Below are 24,027 nucleotides of genomic sequence, written 5' to 3'. Positions count from 1 at the left end.
TGCAGAATGCAAATAAATTCATATACTTTCCACAATGTGATTTTCCGGATTTAATTTGTGATGTGCTATCTCTCACTGTTACCAATAACCTACCCTTCAATTATGGGCTGCTCATGTCTTTGTCAGTGGGCAAACTTACAAAATCAGCAAGGGATCAAATACTTATTTCCACCACTGTATATGATGTTAGGTTCCACATTAGGATCACTACCCAGGAATATGATCTAGTCATCAGCGTAGACAAACATATTGAAATCTGCTCAGTATATGGTTGAAGAAAAAAAAAAAAAGAAAAGCTGAGTGTTAGGAATTATGAGGAAGGGAATAGAGAATAAAACAGGGAATGTCAAAATGCCTCTGCATTGTTCCCCAGTGTGACCACATCTTAAATACTGTGTGCCAATCTAGTTGCTGCATCTCAACTTTTATAAGGAAAGGTTAAATAGGTTAAGGCTCTTCATCTTGGAGATAAAATGGCTGACTAGAGATATGATATAGGTCTATAAAATTATGAGCTGAGTGGAATTGGTAAACTCATATCAGTTGTTTACTCTTCAAAAGGAAGAACGACTAGGGGGCATACCATAAAGTTACTAAGTGGTGGTACACTTAAAGCAAATCAAAGAAAACACACTTTCACCCAATGCATAATTAAGCTCTGACATTCATTGCTGGAGGATGTAGTAAAAGCTGTTAGCATAGCTGGGTTACAACAAAGCAGGGGCGTAGCCAGACAACAGATTTTGGGTGGGCCTAGGCAAGAATTGGGTGGGCACCAAGTGTTCTCCCCCCCCCCCAAAAAAAAAAAATATATATATATCTCAGCCAGTGAGAAAATGCTTCTTTCCACCTTGGCAGCAGGCATGCACTGAAAACTGAGCATGCGCAGGTGCCGGTATAGTTACCACTAAACATGTGCTACTGTTGGGTGGCCTGAGCCATAAATGGGTGGGCCCTGGCCCACCCAAGCCCACCTGTGGCTACGCCACTGCAACAAAGGTGTGACTATGTTCCAGGAGCAAGTGTCCATAAACCATTATTAAGGTAGACTTTCGGAAATCCACAGTTTATTCCTGGGGTAAGCAGCATGTAACCTGCTCCTCCTCTTTTTAGGACTTTGTCAGATACTTTGAATCTAGACTGGCCACTGTTGGAAACAGGATACAAGGCATGATGACTCTGTTCTGACTCAGTATGACAATTCTTTTGTTCCTTTCTTACTGGTGATGATGTTTTCAAATACATTCTTAGGGGGTCTTTTACTAAAGATTAGCTTGAGTTATCTGCAGCAGGGCTCACTTTATTCCTATGGGCCTTGCTGCAGATAACTCAAGCTAATCCTATATAATAATTCTCACCTCCAACATTCTGACTTGCCTGGGACCGTGGCTCATTCTGAGTAGATCAGGCTGACATCACCGTAGCCATTCTGATGTCAACTTCAGATCCCGGGGGGGGGGGGGGGGACATGCCTCACAGCTGATCCATGTCCAGAGGAGGGTGGCTGGACATGGGTGGCTGGAGGGAGGGCAGGGGAGAGAGGAGGGTCGCTGGACATGGGTGGCAGAGGGGGGGCAGTGGAGATAGGAAGTTCGATGGACATGGGTGGCTGAGGGGGAGAGGAAGGTCGCTGGACATGGGTGGCTGCAGGGGAGCCGAGGAAAACCTTGCTAGCGCCTATTTCATTTGTGTCAGAAACGGGCCTTTTTTACTAGTCTTTAGTAAAAGAAAGCCTAAATGTTCTAATCTTGCAACAAATGAATGAAGAAATGATAGTTGAGGCCACAAGATTAATATATAATATCATTATTGTTCCAATAACAAATAGCACAAACCACAGAGTATCCTGCAGATGGTTGCCCAGTTTTACTGAACAATTTGGTGCACAACAACCCCTCAAAATATACAAATCCACTTAGTAGAATTTCACTATAATGCAATTTTATTTTAGCATCTGGATTTGAAATATAGAATGTGGAGATCTTGGTATAATGGAAGCTGGTGCATGCATGCTTACCATATACAAGAAATTACTTTGGAGTAATTGTAAAATAGAGGTAGTACATGCAAATCTCTCTCATGCATATTCATTGTGGATATCCTGAAAATCTGACTGGCTTGGTGTGTCACAAGGACGGGGTTGACAACCCCTGATCTAGATGAATGGTTAAAAGCAGGGCTTTTTTTGAGGGGGCACCTTTTCCATTGTCCGCTAAAATTGACCCATGGTCCCCAAATTATAATGAAAGAGCTCAGGCTGTACACAACAATTCTGCCTTGTCATAGATTTTGTGACTGGTTGCAGAGGGCCTGGTTATTGTGGGGTGAGTCCCTCAGTGATCACCACACCCCTTAAGCGTGGCCTGGCATTTGAGTACCGACACCTTTTTTGCTAGAAAAATGCACTGATTAAAAGTGTCAGTACCTAAACAGATGCTTCACATTAAAATCTTGCTGAGAAAAATCAGTGAAAAACAAAGACATAAACTAGAACAAGTACTTAGAATTGATGATGCAGACCTTTTTCTGGAAGCAAATGCCTTACAGAACCTCTGAGAACCTTTGTTGCCAAGGAGGAAAAAATCAGTATCAGGTTATAAAGCTGCTAAAGATCATTAAATACCTCTCCTGGGAAATAATATTGCTTGTGATTTTAAACTGAAGCACCTGTTCATGTATCATTCTGAAAATCCAAGGGCCATGAAAGATTATGCAAAATCAAATTTATCTATAATTTGGGGCTCAAAGAGGAAGGCCTCTGGTCTCTGACCTCAGGCCCAGTGCCAGCAGCAACAGCAACATCTCCCAAAGAAGCAGAATAGAAGCCCCATAAAAAATAAGAGTTGAGGAAGCATTTTAAAGTGCTTGAGAGTCCATGTTATTCAGAAAAGATGTACTTTCAGAAGATCCTTAGTAGAGGGAAGCTAATGGGTCAATTTTAAAACAGTAGCGTGTCATATCCTTTGCAGACCCAACATTTATTTTAGCTAGGATCAAAGAATGGTGTTGCTAGGATGTGGACTCAATTCTATACTGCTAGTAGATGCAGCAGGAAACAGGAAATCTACTTCGCAAGCTTAGCACCCAGTCTCTTCATCCAGTCAGGTAATTGATGAGCAGCCCCAACGTCAGTCTAGGTAAAGAGATGGGGTAGTGTTTAGCACCACTATCTTGGGGTAAAAGGGAGGAGTAATTGAGAATGTAGTATTTAAGAGGCTACTGTATCTCTTAGGCCCCAGTGCCCTCCAGGATGATTTTTAGTAGTGGGTGATCCTCAGCCCATATAATCAGTCATGCACAGTGGCAGAACCTGGTTAAGGCAATCAAAGGGGGGGGGAGGGGCTTTTATGGTGCATAGCATGGAGACTTTTATGGTCTGATGCTTTGTACATTTTCTGCACTTGGTAGTAAAAGACTCCTTAAGCTGGGGGAGGGGCATGCTCATGCAAAGTGGCAGCAATGCCCAAAATGCAAAACAATTGAGTATTTCCATAAGAATGAAAAGGGTGGACAGAGGCTGTTTCAGAAACAAAGCGCAGTGAATACTAGGATGTGCACCAGCTCATTTAGGAAGAAGAGAAAATGTCAGTCAGACGCTAATCAAAAAGCAAAATGTGATACTTGATTTCAGAAAGTCCAAAGCTGTTTGCCTTGAGCCAAATGTCTTTTAAAAGACAAGCAAATTCTGTTCACAGAAAATAGGCCATCCAGTGTTCGCTGCTGTTTTATTAACTGCTGCTTCAGGGACTCATTCTCAATTAACTGAAACAATAATCATGAGAATTTCAGCAGCAGTCTGTGCTGTCTGAATTCTCCATTCTATGCACAGTTCATTCAATGTTAGTGTTGCCATTGTTGTCCTATGTCATCCTGCTAGCCAGTAGGAAGAGGCTGCCTACATTTTGTAGCAGCAATTTTTTTCTAAGTCCCTATCACTTAGCAGATAGAAAACTGGGAGTTAGTTCTTCTGTGGCCTTTATGTGAACTTCCTATTTCCTGCACCTGTCAGGAATCACATGTTCTGACACTAGAAGTTTCCAGAGAGAGAGAGAGAGAGAGAGAGAGAGAGAGAAGAAACGAGAACTAAGGCAATAGTGGAGAAGTCTTTGGAAGCTTGTGCAACAGTAAGATGATTTTTGATAATAGGGGGAAGGACCTGGTTGCAGTGGTAGTCTCCCCCCTAAGTGTTATAAGCCTTTTACTTGCCCACAAAATTTGACTTGGCCATCTATATGGCCGGCCCCCCGACTGTATTATCGAAACAAGATGGCCAGCCATCTTTCGTTTCGATAATACGGTCGGAGCCGGCCAAATCTCAACATTTGGGCCGGCTTTAGAGATGGCCGGCATTGGTTTTCAGCGATAATGGAAACTAATGGTGGCCATCTCAAACCCGGCCAAATCCAAGGCATTTGGTCATGGGAGGAGCCAGCATTTCTAGTGCACTGGTCCCCCTCACATTCCAGGACACCAACCAGGCACCCTAGGGGGCACTACAGTGGACTTTAAAAATTGCTCCCAGATGCATACCTCCCTTACCTTGTGTGCTGAGCCCCCCAAATCCCCCTCAAAACCCACTCCCCACAAGTGTACACCACTACTATAGCCCTTAGGGATGAAGGGGGACACCTACATGTGGGTACAGTGGGTTTTGGGTAGGGGTTGGAGGGCTCCCATTTACCACCACATGTGTAACAGGTAGGGGGGATGGGCCTGGGTCCACCTGCCTGAAGTGCACTGCACCCACTAAAAACTGCTGCAGGGACCTGCATACTGCTGTCATGGAGCTGGGTATGACATTTGAGGCTGGCATAGAGGCTGGCAAAAAATGATTTTTAATTATTTTTTTGGGTGGGAGGGGGTTGGCGACCACTGGGGGAGTAAGGGGAGGTGACCTGGTCATCTGATCAGTTGGGGCACTTTTTGGAGACTTGGTCCTAAAAATAAATGGACCAAGTGAAGCCGGCCAAGTGCTCGTCAGAGCTGGCCTTCTTTTTTCCATTATCGGCCGAAGCCGGCCATCTTGTAACCACGCCCCCGTCCCGCCTTCCATACCCTGCCAAAACGCCCCCTTTAACTTTGGCCAGCCCTGCGATGGAAAGCAATTGGAGCCGGCCAAAATCGGCTTTCGATTATACCGATTTGGCCGGGTTTAGGAGATGGCCGGCCATCTCCCAATTTGTGTCGGAAGATGGCCGGCCATCTCCTTCAAAAATAAGCAGGCTAGTGAGCAGTGCAGTGGAGTTCACATATAAAGACTCAGATACAAATCCCATCTAAACCCCTTCATATTGTATTGTGAACCCTCCAGCAACAGAGAAAACCTACTGTACCTAAAGGTCCACCAACTACAATAGCCCTCAGGCTTGTAGTCACTTATAAATTTAGGTACAGGAGGTATTTTAATGTTCCAGGAGGGCTCACATACTTGTACTGACATTAAAGAGTTAAAGTAGGAAATGGACCCAAGTCCTGTTGTTCACTGTCCACTGCACTGACCACTAAGATATTCCATCCATTTGATTGCTGCTTTCTTAGGAATGACCAAAATATCTGGAGTTGTCAAACATGCGTGGGATAAACACAAAGGAATCCTGTTTAGAAGGAATGGTTCTGCGGAATCTTAGCAGAGATTGGGTGGTGATGCTGGTAATTGGGAAACACAATGGGAGCTGGGCAGACTTCTACGGTCTATGCCCTGGTTGAGACTGAATAGATAGTGATGGGCTAGGAGTGTAAATTTTAAGGGGCTTCAATGTTAGCTTCAGAACTTAGTACAAGAACAGTGCTGGGTAGACTTCTACGGTCTGTGCCCTGAGAAAGTCAAGGACAAACTCGGGTATGCATATGAAGTATCACATACCATGTAAATGAGTTTATTTTGTTGGGCAGACTGGATGGACCGTAGAGTCATTTACTATGTTAACCTGGTATCTTCTGTCACTGTCATATCTTTGGGGGGTAGAAGGGGGGTCAGTGACCACAGGGGGATTAAGGGGGAGTCATACCTTCTTCCCCTCATTGGTCAGCTGGTCAGTTAGGACACAGTTTTCTGACTTAGTCGTGACTGAAACATGTCTAGATAAAAATGTACTTCTTGTGTGCCCTGGACTTTTTTTTTCTGTTTCGTTATCACAGAAAAATATCCAGATTGTAAGCCTGCCCAAGTCTCACCCAAAACACACCTCCACCATGCCCCCTTGCTATTTGGATGAACTCAGTAAAAAAACGTCCCAGTTCTGCCTTTTCGAAAATCATGATTTAGACCTTTTCGCAAGAAAAACATCCAACCAGATGCTGCTTTTGAGACATTTTTCTCTTCCGAAAATGAGTATAGTAAGAATATGCAGTTACTGTATTGCAGCTGCCAAAATTACTCTGCAATAACTGCAAAGGTTTATGTGTCCATTCTTGAGGGCCCCCCCCCCCCCCGCAGCATTTCCCATCTAACCACAGAGAAAATGTATTGCATGTTAACTATATTGCAGATAATGTAATTCATTTAGCTACGCCTATTTATCTGCCACATTAACAAATAACGCGGTCCTTTTAATGAGCTGCAGCAAAATGCCTTTTTGGTGAGCGCTGAGCCAGTTTTTGCCGCGTCCTCGAAAAAGGGCCTTTTTTTAAAGGGCTGGAAAATGGACGTGTTGCAAAATAAAAACCAGCGTGTGTCCATTTTTGGCTTGAGACTTTACTGCCACCCATTGACTTAGCAATAAGGTCTCATGCACTACCTGGGCGTAGGCATGCAGTGCACATCCACTGCCATTTATCGCTGGTTAAGTACCAAACGGTAGAAAATAGAAAATATTTTCTACTGTGTGTTTTCAGCTAGCACCAATTTCAGAATTACAGCCCGAGGCACACGGTAGCCGGGCAGTAATGCCGATTTGGCATGCACTGGATGCGTGCAGGCCCTTACGCGTCTATGTAAAAGGGCTCCAACGTGCATTAACTACCTTTGTATTAGTGGTAAGGTGCACTATCTATACACAACAACAAAATGGACAATTCCCTACAAAACCAAATCTGCAGAAGCCATAAAAGTAGGGAAGGGAGGAAAGGTCAAGACGGCTAGGACTCTTTAGCCTGGAGAGAAAAGGTGGCTGAGGGCTGATATGATAGAGGTCTACAAAATAATGAGTAGGGTAGAGCAGACTGATGTGAAGCGTTTGTTTACACTTTCTTTTTTTTTTTATTATGTTTTTATTAAAGGTTTTGTCATACAGATAATACAAAAGTAAACACAAAATCAAACAGAACCCCCCCCCCCCCCCGGAAAAAAAACACAAAAAAGATCAGCATAACATAATCAGATTTCCATGGCAATACCTGGAGACAAATAGCAGGGATACACAAGGTCAATGAGTGCTATGTGGCTCCTGACAAAAGAGGTCTAAACGAGCCCAGGTCCTCAAAACTGACTTAATGTTTTGACGCCTATGGGCCAAAATTGTTTCATATTTCCTGATCACGCATACATAACTCCACCATTCATTATAATTCAGGTACACACTATTTTTCCAATTGGAGACAATTAAATGCAAGGCAACAGCTAGCAGTATGTTGTACAATTTCTTATCAGACACTTTCTAACAACTTTCTAAGAACCAGGGGACACAAGATGAAAATAGAATGGGGTAGGTTTAAAACAAATTGGAGAAAGTTTTTCTTTATTCAGCGCGAAGTTAGACTCTGGAACTCATTGTCGGAGAAGGTAGTGACGGCAGCTGGCTTTGCTGAGTTTAAAGGGGGTCTGGATAGATTCCTGAAGGAAAAGTCCATTGATTGTTATAAAAGTTTGGGGTTTTGCCAGGTTCTTGGAGCCTGGATTGGCCGCTGTCAGAGACAGAGTGCTGGGCTTGATGGACCTTTGGTCTTTTCCCAGCGTGGCAGTGCTTATGTGCTTATGGAAGTGCACATTCTAGGCTGATATTTTGGCTCACGAAAAAGTTCAATTTGATCTTTTTAAAGCCTTAGCGTTTACATGAGATACAGATATCTCACATCCGATATACCAACTCCTGAAGCAAGCGTCTTGCCGCAGAAACATGGCCCTGTGTCAAATCTGTATGGTCTTTGATATTTGCTTAATAAAATTGCTGCAATCTACCTCTGGACTACACCACTTAGTTAGTTGGCCAATGTTTCTTCCCTACTTTTTTTGCAAGGTGCAGCATCCACACATTCTCCACACATTTTTCTCTCCCTTATGCATTAGCTGATAACAAAAGATGTTTTAATGTGTATTGTGTTGGAATTGTAAGTAGGATACTATGCCACAATGTGTATTGTTATTTGAATATGTTCACTGCGTTAATTGCCTACTGTCTATACTTGGCTTATTCTTGCTGTAAACAACCTTGGGTTGATTTACTTACTTATGACATTTTTTTTCCCACATTAGCCCAAGAAGAGCTCAGGCTCTATGTGGCTTACATTACAAACATCAGTAGAGTTTATTCAAAAGGCAGTAAACAAATCCTAATAACTAAATAACTGTTAGCACAATGTTTGTGTTAACTGCTGCATTAACAGATGACACAATTTAGTAAATAGGTCCCCATATTAGGGGCACACAGAGGCAGTTCCAAATGGCTGAAAATTGCCATTCTCAACTGTGTTGGAGTATAATACTTATGATATGATACTTATGCTGATCCAGAATATTTGTTTTCTGACATGCAGAATGTTTGTTTTGACCTGTTGCTACCAGAATATTTGTTTGACAGGTTGCTACCACAACGCTCCATTGCGGTGGGTAACTCACTACAGGACTGTGCTGAGAAACAAGTCCAAAGGCTGGTGTTTTCATCAGAGGGTGCCTGGGAGAGAGGAATGTAGATTGGCCACTCATTGTTCTGTTCCAGGCACACTTGTTTGTGAGCTGTTATAAAAAGAGGGGAAAGCTCTGGCTAAAACAGAAGCTCTGTACCTGGTTGGAGGGACGCCTCTCTCCAGTGTGGAATTGTCCCGCAGAATCTCTGGGTGGTCATCGGTGCTTCCCCGATTGCTGTTACGGCTCAGATGAAGGCTACAATTCTGTGGTGATGTATGTATACTGCATAAGAGTGTTATGTAATATGTGGGTGCCTATTGATGTGTGAATAAACAATCTTTAAGCAATATCCGAACCCTTGATTTGCTACATCAACCTAGTCAGAAATATATATATATATATATATGCTACCATAGAATAAGTATATTTAGCCAAGTTGAAAAGAGATGTTTCTTTATGGGTATGCTCTGAAAATGTATTTGATTTGCTTTCATTTCCCCAGGTTTTTCTTCTTGTTTATGTGGTTTCATTTATGGTTTATTTCATTTCATATAATTTATTTGAAACAAAATGAAAAGGAAATACATCAAAAAAAGTGTGTGAAGTCCAGGCCTCTTGTCTCCCATTCTCCCACTCACCAACAAATGAATGTGCAAAAAAAAAACCAAACAAAACAAAAAACACTTTAAAAATCTTTTTCCCATTATACTCCTCTTCCACACCTTCCTTAATTATATTGGAAGGCAAATAATAAAGATTTGAAATCAGGATCTGGACAGAATGAGAGAATGACAAGATTTCTTTCAAATACTTTCTAAACAAAATTTTAGGCCATAATAAATAAATGCACTGAAAATTAAGAATATATGTATTAAACTCTCCTTAACCCCAGTAACACCAGCAGCTTGCAAAGTCACACACTGAGACTCTAGAATTCTCAATTTATTTAAAAATGAAGTCTAGTATCCACTTCCTGAAATTTGTCAAAAGGCTGTTTGGAAATCATAGCTGAGACACTCATCTCCTAAGCATGCTCTCCATTCTGGTGATAGCTCATCAAACATCAATTAAGAAGATTTCATGCTTATCGTCCTGCATCCCAGCGTACACATCTGGGTCTCAAGGGCCAGAAACTGTTGTTGGAATAGGAACCCTAGAGTCACCCTCCATAGAACTAGGAGAGGCTGTCAAACTCAAATGCTTAGAACCTGGGCTGGATAAAACTTGTAAGAAAAAATCCTCCACAAGCTGAATCGGAGTATACATCAGTGGGGGTAGAGTATGGCAATTCCCCAAACTTAGTGAGGCACCTGACTCAACTAGCGAATTAGCAACTACTGATGTTATTACTTGACATCCAGCCAACAGCTGGACATGTCTATCCATAGGACTTTGGAGAGATCATGGAGTGTCTATGGGAGTCTTCTCTACATTCTTCCTTTTACCATAATAAAAGTAGCTATTCACAATCAACACAAGATCTTCCAAGCAATAAAATTCCTCAGAGTAAAACTGTAGCTCTGCCATGGCTCTGAAGAGCTCCAAAGGGGCACGGCATACCCCTTTGGGAATGTCCCTTCAGGTATGCATCCACAGAGGCATGACAGACTGCCTCAACATTTTTGGGATCAGGATGCAGATAATACCCTGGAGGAAATGAGAAATAGGGGTGAGATGATACAGACATTCAAATATTTGAAAGGTATTAATCCACAAACAAACCTTTTCCGGACACGGGAATGTGGTAGACCTAGAGGACATGAATTGAGGTTGAAGGGGGACAGACTTAGGAAAAATGTATGGACATATTTTTTCACAGAGAGGGTGGTGGATACTTGGAATGCCCTCCTGTGGGAAGTGGTGGAGATGAAAATGGTAACGGAATTAAAAAATGCATGGAACAAAAAGGAATCCCGTTCAGATAGAATGGACCTACAGAAGCTTAGCGGACAGTGAGGCATATTTTCAAAGCACTTAGCCTTCCAAAGTTCCATAGAAACCTATGGAACTTTGGAAGGCTAAGTGCTTTGAAAATATGCCTCATTGGGTGGCAACACTGGTAATTGGGGAAACAAAGCTAGTGCTGGGCAAACTTCTACAGTCCGTGCCCTGAAAATGGCAAGGACAAATCAAGGTCAGGTATACATATAAAGTAGTACATACAATAAGTTTATCTTGTTGGGCAGACTGGGTGGACCGCACAGGTCTTTATCTGCCATCATCAACTATGTTACAATGGGGTCACAGTAGAGAAGTCTCCTTGGGAGCACTGATGATCAAGGATAAATGTTACACTCACTGTGCCAAATTGCCTCCTCCTCCCCCATAACTATTTTGGAATATGGAACTAACAAGGTCAGAATAACTGGGGTTTGCTCCTTCCCTATTTAAACCCTGAATATGGAATACAGTTCAATGAAAGTATGAGGTCTGTTGAGGAGTGGGGCATTTTCAAACATTTGGCTCATGAATTTGATGGGGTGGGGGGGTAAGACTGGACGTTTTATAAATGAATAATTTAAAAATCATTTTAAACAGAAGCAAAACCCTAGATCCTAGTAGTGTGGTTTGCAGGATTAAACTTATGGGGCCTTTTACTAAGCCACGGTAGCGTTTTTAGCTCACGGTAGAAATCAGCTGGCAGTAAACGCTGAGACACCCATTATATTCCTATGGGCATCTCAGCGTTTACCGCCAGCTGATTTCTACCATGAGCTAAAAACACTATCGCGACTTAGTAAAAGCCCCCCCCTTAGTTTGCATGTTCTTGACAACATTCATTCTGAAACCAACAAAAACAGGAAAAAATGGCAGAATTTATCCTGGTGTTCACTAAGCTGGGATACCACAGTTAGGAAATCCTCCTGTAAATATGCTTTTTTACCATGGGTAAGAAAATAGGGACCTAAATTTGTACATGAGGTAACTGAGGGTGACATGACTTGCCCATGGTCACAAAGGCTATGCATTCACTGAGCTCCCAGCCAATCCTTTTGGGATCTGAGGTAGGTTGGATAACTAGAAGAGCTGGTTATCTGGTCAACCAGAATCTAACAATGGCATTTGCTTGCCTGGAGTCTCTTTTGCTTCCAGAAGGCATGACGTTGCATGTGGAGGATTTTTATATATTGTTAGTTTTTCCTTGCTTCTAGAAAGAGAGGTTTTGGTCAAGTGGAGGAAACTCTAAGTTTGAAGCAAAAGCAGGTTGAAGACAATGGGAGGAAAAGGCAGCCACAGGCTCGAAGCAGCAACTGAAGCAAAGCTGATATGAATAGGAGAAGTGGTGTGAAAAAAAGAGGGTATAGTTGAGAAAGAGTTTGAAGGAGATGCAGGATTATGGTCTCTGAGCTTCAAGCAGGGGAGCTGATACATCTGAGTGCAAGGACACTTTCTAGATATTTTCAGTATTATCCAACCTTAGAGCATCCCACATCTGAAACTGTTACTCAGATGAGTCTATTACTTGGTAGTCAGATAATAGGTGAATGACTATATTGAGAATCAATTTTGGGTACTTCGAAAGTCTTTTAGAAATAGCTCAGAGGAGATTCAACCATTTCTCTATTCACCAGCTCAACCATTTCTCTGTTCACCAGCTTCTAATCACTTGTATCATTACATATTGTTATAATATTACGCATGCAAAGAGTATGAAGAAATAAATCATAGTGGTTCACGTACATTGTTTACCTGTGAGCCCGTGGAATATCTTCCAGGAGTCCGGGACCCAGATGTTTTCCCTGAGCCAATAGAGTTCTCTGTACTTTTGCTGCTACAGCACTGTGTGCGTAGGCATTTTCCATATTCTTTACGTACCTATGCAATTAAAAAGCAACCTGCATTAGCCAGCACCTCCTCATCTCCCTTGGGATAGAGACTTTTCTTAGACATTCATTACAATGAGGCAACCTTTTCTGATGGCGATTACAGGAATTCCATTACAATTGATTACTCGGGCATTCAGAATGCAATTAGAGCACGTTAGTGATGTCAGAAGGGAACGCTTTCATAAGAAAACAAATGCTTTCCACTGATATCATTAGAGTTTACCTAGCTCTGAGGTGCCCAGAGCACTATAAAAAAGTGCTAGGATGTTTATTATTCAGAGTAAACAGCCTAGCACAGCTGATGTAAAACATAAAGCTTCATCAGGGGACAGGATTTTGCTATTGCCAGCAGTGGGCCTGGCCTGTAAATTATCTAAGAATAGCATTTTAAGCTGTATGGAGCAAGCAAGAGCTAAGCTTTCCTAAAGAAACAAGGTACTGCATAAGAGCATTCATATCAAATAACCTAAAATTTTAAACAACTGGGACAATATTCAGTGGGTGTCCACCAATAAAAATGATAGCCTGCTTGGTGGATTTTCATGAGAACAGTTGCTCATGTGGTAGGGCTGTGCATTAAATACCGCACCTTCAAATATTTCGAATGCTCTAAATCAGTTAATTGTGCACTGATGAATTAATGTGTGCTAAGATGACGAGTGTGCTTGAAAAATGGTACAGCATGCCCTATTAACCCCTCATTAAAAAGAAATGTGTGAGACAACTATCACATAAAACCAAAACACCCAGAAATCCAAAAATCTCAGGAAATGAATGAAAACTAACCCAATTTTTCCTGCTGACATATATCTCTACTCTATGGAAACTACTGAATTTGTTTTATACATTTCTTGAAGGTTATTCATTTTCTATGGACTGTCCTCTTTTATGAAAAGGTAAATCCATTATAACCTACTCCTCTATCTCACTGCACACCTGATTAAACTTATGGTATTTTTGATTGGTGTATCTGAGACCAGAGGGGTGCACAGCCCAAATAATTTACCCAATTTTGAGGCACATTTTTGTCTTTTCTTCACCTGTTCTTTCTTTGTGAACGCACTGTATACATTCTGGGATTTTTTTCAAGCATGAAAATTGTATACAAGTTAATTCATAGGTATATGCGTTTACAAGCAATCTGTGCACACGTTAAATTCCTAGTCGACCAAGGAGCCTAAAATAATTGAATGTGTGCTCATGAATGTACTGCTGTATTATTTCTTGATACTGGAGTTTGATTATAAAATAACACACTGGAAATACCACTTAATACAAAAGAACCATTGAAAAGTTACGAAATGTATACAGGAAGGTAATGAGGATACAGTAATAACAAAAGGGTGCTAATTGGTTTGATGGCACTTTCTAGTTCAAGATCATGGCCTAATATAACATTACAAGCTAGGCAGGATAATTATAGCTTGAAGACTTAAAAAAAAAAATAGAGAACACACTGATGATAATTGCAGCTAAAAAGGCTGGATCCAATAGCCTTCCAAAATGTATCCATGTAAAAGACATCTATTTCGCTTTAAAATTAAAAAAAAAAAATCTATTGTTGTTACCCCTCATAGGAATAATATTTATGATATTTCATACACTGAGTTTACTTTAAGATAAAGGAGTAATAGTGAGAAGGCCAGACTCCCAGTTGTGTCTTCCTTGGATACAGTTATCAATGTGCATTGCTCCTATGAAATCTTTATGGAGCAAATGGGCAACACCCCTTGAGATGTCATGGGATTCACTTGATGTGGATATGTTGCTCATTCACATGACATTAGGACATGAAACAGTTTGAGACAAAGGTGCCACTTATAGAAATTTGCCAGTACAATCCACCAGGCAAGAAGTGACTTTTGTCAAGGCCGAGGCATGCCAGTGGTTGAACTGAAATGCCTGCACCTAAGAATAGAAGTCATAGATATAGGGCCATCTGATCTGTACAGTTTTATTATCAATGACACCTTTGTGTCCCCCCTCTCCCATCACCTTATATATTCCTTGACCTTCAATAAGCTATAATGGCAATTGGAGACAAGCTATACCCTAGCTGACTCAGTACTGTTTAAACCCACTGGAACTGCACAGGTTCTTCACTGAACTGAAAAGGGAGCTTTTCCCGTACACCAGGGTCATTTTCCCGTACACCAGGGTCATTTTTTATCACAACCGGTAAAAAGCCCCCAGACAAACATGGCCATGAGGTAAGAGAACTCTTACCGTGTGGCCATGCGGCGGGGAGCCTTGACCACCACCCACTGAAGTGGCGATAAGGGCTCCCGCGGTAACCCGGCGATGCCCAATTACTGTGGGGTTACTGCCGTGCAAGCCATTTCCAAGGGTTTTCTTTTTCCCCTGGAAATTGTGTGCACTCAGGGTGGAACTACCACCGGCAGCCACATTGGGCCCACGGTAGTCCCAATTTAACATTCGGTAAGCCTGACGCTTTGTAAAAGACACCCTCAAATAGCAAAGGTTGCCTCTGGTGGATGGACGTCTGCTGCTGCTTCCGGGTTTATGCTGCCTGAGATACAGTGGACACAGCCACAAATGCACACAAACATTTGACAGGTGGTCTTTCTTACGCTTGAAAACGCATAAAGTTCCACGCATAAAAGCAATTAGAATAACCATGCATTTAAATTTGAGTAATTTTCACACACCACTCAGCAGATTTTAGAAAGGCACAAAGTTCCCGTAAAAGAGTTCCATCACTTGAGAAAGAACTCAGGGTGACAGCTTGTCATGTGTTCAGTCAACCTTACATTATTAAGTAAACCATCCCCATATTGTCGAGTTTTGTGCTTCTGTGACTTTATTGTTGAGGACTGTATGCTATTTTAACACTTTTCTCTGATCATTCCCCACATGAACAAAAATCCAAAGGCTGGGTATGCAAACACACTTTATACCGCAGAATAGGCAGAGGGTCCACAATGGTTATTAGCCACGTTATTATTAAGTGATGTTCTGTGGATACTCCTGGTAGAAAAATATATTTGTTTCAAGAGAGGGAAGAAACATCGAAGATCTGAATACACTCGAATCCCATATAAACGGACACACCTGCCAGATTTAGCTGGCAAGGCTTATTCCTGGAGAGCCTCCAGTTTGAATGACTATAACAAGTAAAGGGCCAGAGAGCTAACTATAACAACTGAACCTGTAATAAGAAGCTTGAAAGGAACATGCAGTTCATCTCCCCGGTGCCAGAATTAATAAATAGGATAGAATAGATGTTATGGACACAGTACTGGGCGGCACAGCAACTGAATAATGATGTACCTGTAAGATGTGGACATTCAACCAAAATTTCATTTAACTTAGTATCTTATGCCTTTCCTGGTAAATGGTAACTGATTAAGTTAGACTACTGAACATGTTCATATGTTATTTTTTATTTTATTTATTTATTTTTTTGTTACATTTGTACCCTGCGCTTTCCCACTCATGGCAGGCTCAATGCAGCTTACATGGGGAAATGGAGGGTTAAGTGACTTGTTCAGAGTCACAAGGAGCTGCCTATGCCTGAAGTGGGAATCAAACTCAGTTCCCCAAGACCAAAGTCCACCACCCTAACCACTAGGCCACTCCTCTATCCATATACACCATGTTTCCTCTGTCAAAACTTGACCAATTTCAATAAAATTTGGGATATATCATCCTGAATAAATCTGCACTCACGCCGGCCACCTCACCTAAATGATGTCACTTCACTACTTGGCTCTTAAACTGTCACGATGTTTTCTTCAAAGTAAACTGATTGGGCCCTGCTGCATCCTGACTGGTGATCAATAGAGCCCGTTTTTTGCAATTTCTTCAAAACACATTCTACATTTAGCCTTGTTCACTTCTTTTCTGGAAACTCTTGCACCAGTTTATGAGAGCCATAACCCTTCTCCAGATACAAATTTTAATAAGGATCAGATCCTCCAGACCGAAAACCATGACAATTGTTTATGTTTAAAGTAAAATGGCGTCTGTGTATATCATGACAATAATCGCTAAATGGTGGCGACATCATTTAGGTGAGGTAGCTGGCGTGAGTGCAGATTTATTCAGGATCGCATATCCCAAATTTTACTGAAATTGTTCAAGCTTTTACAGAGTAGAAAATAAGCTTTATATAAGTTTTTTTTTTAAACAATGTAAAGTTGACTTACACAGATACACTATCAAGGTAGTGTCTGATTTTTACCGCAGAAGAACTTTTGAATATTGATCCGCAACCTTTTAAAATAGTGGGTGGGCTTCGCTTTTCTAAAATTAACTTCTGACCCATGGGACTTGCAAACTGCTGCATTTTGGGCTGTTACCCATATGTGAGGGCCTTCACCGGGGGGATGGTCTCATCCCGGGGGGGGGGGGGAGTTCTGGATCAAATGGATAACTGTGCTATGAGGGTGGCTTAATTAGAATTGAGGGGTGTGGGAGCAAACATGATCAGGGGGTGAGTTGGTATCAGGGGAGGGGCAACTGGGCAAGGGAGATTGACTGTTGGGGGTTACCAGCAAATGTGGTGGGGAAGGGAGTGATGCAGGTATGTATTGCTACCTCTACAACAGGTGGCTGAGGAAGCTGTAAATCCTAATGTCTATGTTTCTCAATGCAGAACTAGATTTACTGTATGACATGGTAATCCACATCTGTATTGCAGGCTTACCCAAACCACACTCTCTCTATCTCGTCCTATACCCACTTGTCATCTATTCTAGATATATTCAGCAGAAGCGTAGCCAGGTTGAGGGTGCAGGAGGAGCAGAGAGTGGACTGCCGATGGCGCGGCACATATTTTCAATGTGACAGAACACGTCAAAAATAGGCACAAGCGTTGTCGGAAGCCTGTTTGGGGGAGCAGCCGCTTCCTTAGTGACCCACCTAGCTACACCTCTAATATTCAGCTTTCCCAGGTGTGAGTGGCCCCTGTTCTGAAATGGCATTTACATTCCTAGGCCTCTCCAGACATTTAAATGCTGCCATTCATACATGGGGATGCTTCTAAAATGAACCTCTGACAACAAAAGTGGACCAAGTCCACTTAGATGGTCAATATCTCCCATTGTAACAAAGTTGTGAGGTTAGCATTTCAGAAAAGAACAAGCAATGCCTGAAACAGCTTTAATCTGTATGTATGTAGATATGGACATGGACGGATTTTTATTTTAAGTCTTTAAGCCAGTGATTTTCAAATCTGTGCTGAGGGAACCTCAGCCAGCCAGGTTGCCAAGTTATCCACAAGAAATATGTATGAGATAGATTTGCATACCAAGGAAGCAGTGGATATTCTGACAACCTGTCCAGCTGGGGTTCCCCCCTAGGACAGGTTTGAGAACCCCTGCTTTAGGTGAAGTAATGCAAAAAGTGGACATGGCCTGCTTTTGCTCTAAAAAATACCCCTCAAAATAAGGGCCTTAGTGAAATTTTGGGCAAAAATGTGGGCACTTAGACCTAGTACATTTTCAAAAATACCAATTTATGAGCCTAACTCTCAAAGTTAGGAGCCTAAGACCCTCATTTTACTAGCCTGATTTGCGTTTGAGACATGCATAATCTTGCACATAAAGGTTTATCTTGCACAAATATCTTAAGTACTTATTTTACAAAACTGGGGTAAGCACATCTCAAACCTAAGTGTATGCAAATGGTATCTGTTGGGTGAGACAAGGACGTGGCAAGTTCAATGCTCATCTCAAACCTGTGCAAATGGCAGGGGGCATGATCTGGCAAGTTTGGATAGGTCAAGGGCGTGACAAGTTCATAGATTTCAGTAGGGAACTAAAATCTATGTCCTAAAAGATTGATGTCTGGACTTACATCTGCCAACAAGCACGTTTAGGATTTGGAAAACAGCAACTATTGAACAGTACTCTACTGGAGTGATGGGGGGGGGGGGGGTTCCCACCTTAATCCCCGGTGTTTTTTTGTCTCCCCCAAATGCCAAAACGGCAAAGGAAACCAGTCTCTGTAATAGCTCTGGGAAAATACACATTTATTTTTTCTAAAACAGCAAAGATAAACATGTATTTGCAGGCATGTATACCTTTGCCTTGCTGTTCTACAACATGAATGTGCATGAGTCAGCACACAAATATTTATGTGCTGGTTTCCATCCAGCACCTGACCCTTCTCTCTCCTCACTTCCATCTAGAGTCTCTCCTCTTTTTCTCCCTCCTCCATCCAGCATCTGGCCCCTCTCTCTCCTCACTTCCATCCACTCAGGCCCCTCTCTCTCCCTAGTTCCATCCAACATCTGCATCCTCTCTCCCCCTTCCACCCAGCTTCTATCCTCTCTCTCCCCTTCATCCAGTGTCTGTCTCTCCTCTCCCCATTTCCATCTGGCATATGTCTCTTCTCTCCCCCTCATCCAGTGCCTGCCCCTCTTCTCCCTCTTTCCATCTGTCCCCACTCTCCTCATCCAGTATCTGTCCTCTCTCCCCCTCTATCCAGCATCTGTCCCATCTCTTCTCTCTTCCATCCAGCATCTGTTCCCCCTCCCTACTCCATTCTTCATCCAACATCTGTCCCCCTCCCCCTCCATCCAGTGTTTCAGTCTTTTTTTTCAGTCCCCCAACACCCAAACTCTCTATCCCCTCCCCACCGGACACCCCACTACCACTGGTGAAACCAGGTTCTCCCCACTCCTACCCAATATCCCCCTGCCGCAGCCATCACTGCTGCTGCCCTAGCAGTCACAGCAAAAACAGAAAAAAAAAAGATTGCGGGGCCGCACTGTTTCCGCTCGTGACTGTCTGGCTCTGCCCTGGAACAGGAAATTGTCAGAGGAAGGCGGGACCAGCAGCCGCGAGAAGGAACAGAGCAGCTCCACAATCTTTTTTTGTGTTTTTGCTGCCACTGCTGTAAGAGCAGCAAAAGCAGTGGTAACCACGGCAGGAGGGTATTGTGTGGGAGTGGGAAGAGCGGCGGGCATCAGGGCAGAGCCTCTGGGCCCTTGGCCACTGCCCAGTTGCCTGAATGGTCAGTCCGCCCCTGCTGCATACCTTTTGAAAACTGACTCCAGTGTGCTTATATGTTTTCCATTAACTGATGAAAGTGATGTACATAGTATTCATTTTGTTTCCATCTATCTGATTATAGTGGAAGCATTATACTGGATGTGCATAATTAAAAATTATTACTGTACATTGCATGTTACGTGGTTTTCTGACAGCCTATACTTTTGTTATTACTGACTTTCAAAGCTGCTATTTTGATTTTTTCTGCTTGGTACTAAGGTAACTCATATTTGTTCTGGAAGCAAGAACTATTCAGTAGTTAGAGAAAAGGATGGTTTATAAATGTAGAAATGAAATGTATAAATTATAATCTTGTGAAAATGGCAGGCTTTTAATGTGCAGTATTAAATGGCACTGTATAAAATCCGAATTTAAGTTTATTGGTTGCATTCATTGGATTGCAGCAAAGGATCTTAGGGCTACGCACAAGTGAAATTTTCTCATTTTGCTTTTAAAATGTTTGCTCTTTTTTTTATAGAGCCCTTTTACTAAACTTGTCTAAGCAGTTAGAACATGAATTAGTGTGCACTGTAGGTGTATGGGCAAGGAAACATTTCTGCACTGGCATAACAATTATAGTGGAATTCTATATCTGACACTTAATATCAGGCTGTACTTCTGTGCTGCGTTCCAACGGATGCAAGGCACCGAAATAGGGCAGAAATGGCAGATCAGCACAAAAACACATTTACACATCTATTTATAGAACAGCACCTAAGTGTTTCCATGCGAATCTGCAAAGGGGGCGTGGCCATGGGAGGGGCATGGGTGGGTCAGGTGTCCAGTAATGTAGAATAGTGCAGATCTGCACCCAACTTGTGCACTGAGATTTACACCTGGTTTCAGTTGGTGTAACTCCTTGTGCTCAAAGTTAAGAGCGGATCCCGGTGCTATGCACTATTCTGTAAAAAGCGCTGATCCTGGAATGCTCATTATAGAATTATGTTCAGCGCCATTTATTGGGCGCTCAATTTTGAGCGCTATATACTGAATTTAGCCCTTAATGGTCACAGACTAGACCTGGTATTCTACAAAGGGGTTGATATCCCAGTATTGAAATAACACCTCTATCATGGTCAAAGTTTGGAAGGAGATCAGAGACAAAAAAAAAAAGCTGACCGTTGAGAATTTCCTAGAGACCTTGAACTATCCACATATGGATGAAAAGACAACTACAGTGTCAGATCAGGTTGACATTTGGAACACACACTTAGCCAAGCCCTTAGAGAAAACGGCACCTCTAAGAAAGGTCTTATGCCCCACTCACAAATGCTCACCTTGGTTTTCTCCAGAATTTTGGAATCTTAAACGCAAAGGACGGAAACTGGAAAGGAGATGGTGTAAATCTCGCCTGGATAAAGACAGGCTAAATTGTAGGAAGAACATGACAAAGTACCGCCAAGCCTTAACAGCAACCAAATAACAATATTTCTCTCAATGCATTGCACAGGCTGCCAAATCAACCAAGCAGTTGTTCAACATAGCAAATAGCCTACTGCAACTCCCACAATAGAACCAGCCTGCTCAGTCTAAACTGAACTGCAATGATTTTGCTGCATACTTTGTCAACAAAATTAAAAGTCTCCACCAGGATTTACAGACAATCCCACCCAGTCTCCAATCAGTTAACCAGGAATGCACAAACTTGTCCCCTCCTGACAGTGAGAGATGGGACACTTTTAATCCAATGACAGAGGAGAGCATTGACAAAATCCTAACAGACCTTCAATCAACTACCTGGTCCCTCGACCCCTGCCCATCAAAGATAGTGCAGCAGGCAAGTATGGGCCTCATAGAAGGCTCTACAGAAATTGTGAACACTTCTTTTGCTAATGGGCAACTACAAACAGCATTAAAAAGGGCAGTGGTTCAACCTTTGCTTAAGAAAAACAACCTTGACCAGGACAAACTTGAAAGTTGCCGGCCAGTATGCAACATCCCATTTCTAGGGAAACTTATAGAACAAACAATCTGTGTTCAACTCATAGATTGGCAAGAAGAGAGAAAATTGCTAGATCCATGACAATCTGGATTCAGACCCAGTTATATAACAGAAACCGATCTCATTTCCATCATCTTCACCGAAATCGAGTTCAGGGGATTCGCCTCGGTGTTATTACTGATAGATTTCTCGGCAGCTTTTGACACTGTGGATCATGATATCATGCTAGCACAACTGACAGAAAAAGGTATCAAAGGAACAGTACTTCCTTGGTTCAGATCCTATCTATCAAACAGCCAACAATCTATAATGTTTGGCAGCAACTCATTGCTACCATGGGCACTGACCTGTGGAGTAATACAAGGATTGATACTGTCACCTATTCTGTTTAATATCTACCTCAAGCCACTAGCTGAGCTGATTTGGTCAATGGATACTCAATTCTACATCTACACGGATGATGTGCAGCTACTCATACCCACTGAGTCTGACTTATCTACAGCCCTGAATAAACTGATTTCCTGTCTAACATCAGTTCAAGAATGGGCTGAACACAAGAAACTTTGCCTGAACCCAGGTAAAACCAAGCTTCTTTGGGTCCCTAACACAAGTGGATACATACCTGACATCAAAACCTCTTTTGGGAAGTATGAACTCCTCCTCAAATTACAAGTAGGAACCTTGGAATACAATTAGATTCAACACTTATTCTGATTCCCCAAATCCAAACTACATTCAAAAGCTGCTTTTACTATTTGTGACAGCTCCAAATGATTCAGAATGCTACAGCAAGATTAATAGAAGGTTGCAAGCGATGTGACCACATCACACCATTTTTTCAATACGTTTACTGGCTATCAGTATAATACAGGGCTAAAGTATAGGAGAAAGGGACATTGATGCACTGAGTGTGGTAGCATAAATATCCATTTTAGAAAAAAAATGTCAAAAATTGTAATGAGTTCAAAACCAGCACAAAGACATGTTTGTGTTGTAGGATAGCAACACAAAACAATGTATGTTCCGGCACATACAGTTTATATTTGGCATTTTAGAAAAATAAACAGCAGAGCTGGTGGTTGGGAGGTGGGGCTAGTGCTGGGCAGACTTATACGGTCTGTGCCGGGGCTGGTGGTTGGGAGGCAGGGATAGTGCTGGACAGACTTATACGGTCTGTGCCAGAGCTGGTGGTGGGAGGCGGGACTGGTAGTTGGGAGGCGGGGATAGTGTTGGGCAGACTTATACGGTCTGTGCCAGAGCTGGTGGTGGGAAGCGGGACTGGTAGTTGGGAGGCGAGGATAGTGCTGGGCAGACTTATACGGTCTGTGCCAGAGCTGGTGGTGGGAGGCGGGGTTGGTGGTTGGGAGGTGGGGATAGGGCTGGCCAGACTTATACGGTCTGTGCCCTGAAGAGGACAGTACAAATAAAAAAGTAGCACATATGAATTTATCTTCTTGGGCAGACTGGATGGACCGTGCAGGTCTTTTTCTGCCGTCATCTACTATGTTACTATGTTTTTCCAGCACTGTCACAGACCCCAGTTTCTCTTGCCAGTTTGACATGGGGGGGGGGGGGGGGCAAAATCCACTAGGAGATTAAAAGGACAACTTCCCCTATTCCCTTCAGTGGAATGTTGCTCAATTACAGCTGTTTCTCATATCCTAAATGTGATTGGTAGCAGGTGTTACTCATTTTCAAAGCATACACTTACAAAATCACATAGAGGGGCATTTTCGTTATGATGTCTAAGACCGATTTCGAATAAGAAAGAAGGCCATTTTCAAAAAAGAAAAATGTTTATCTTTTTTTTTTTCAAAAATACTGTTTTGAGCAAGATTTTGTGCTTTGGACGGTTTATTTTTTGGTCCATTTTCGAAAAATAAAATCTGAATAGGTGCAAAATGTAGAGATTCATGCCGTTGGGATGTAGGAGGAACCAGCAGTTTTAGTAGACTGGAGGGCGACAGGGACCTGGTTCCACCACTGTGTACTGCACTGACCATTACACTACTCCAGAGGCCTGCATGCCGCTCTAATAGACCTGACTTTAACATCTACAGCTGTCATAGAAGTTGGTAAGTCATCTGGTCATTTAAGGCACCTTTTTGTGCCTTATTCATTCTGAAAACAGGTGTAGACCAAAATGTCTTAGTTTTAGTCCTGGACATTTTTGTTTTGTTCTATTATGAATGTAAAAAGTCCAAGTGTTAGGTTCTCCCTAATCCCGCCTTTGAAACACCTCCCTTGTGATTTGAACGCACGTCTAATGGACTTCATAGAAAAAACATCTAAAAATAGGTTTTGAAAATACTGATGCCACTTTATGCCACTTTCTAAACATTTTTCTCTTTCGAAAATGAGCCCCATAGTAACTTTATAAGTCTATATGCTTTGAAAATGAACACCTATATCTCCTTCTGATGAGGACTAAATGTCTATCAACTGGCTACACCCTTA

The 24,027-nt window shown here is 42.3% G+C and overlaps 1 protein-coding gene across 1 annotated transcript in view; it reads right to left on the bottom strand.

Moving 5' to 3' along the window:
• ADGRL3 (adhesion G protein-coupled receptor L3) overlaps window positions 1-24,027 on the bottom strand; it is a 1,077,673-nt gene that overhangs the window by 84,716 nt on the left and 968,930 nt on the right. Inside the window, 1 exon segment of the mRNA XM_030194565.1 lies at window positions 12,473-12,598. Within this exon segment, the coding sequence (XP_030050425.1) occupies window positions 12,473-12,598 (126 nt within the window).

This window comes from Microcaecilia unicolor, chromosome 2, assembly GCF_901765095.1.
Source record: "Microcaecilia unicolor chromosome 2, aMicUni1.1, whole genome shotgun sequence".
Taxonomy (NCBI): Eukaryota; Metazoa; Chordata; class Amphibia; order Gymnophiona; family Siphonopidae; genus Microcaecilia; species Microcaecilia unicolor.
Note: the sequence above shows the minus strand (reverse complement) of the source record. Positions and strands in the feature narration are given on the sequence as shown.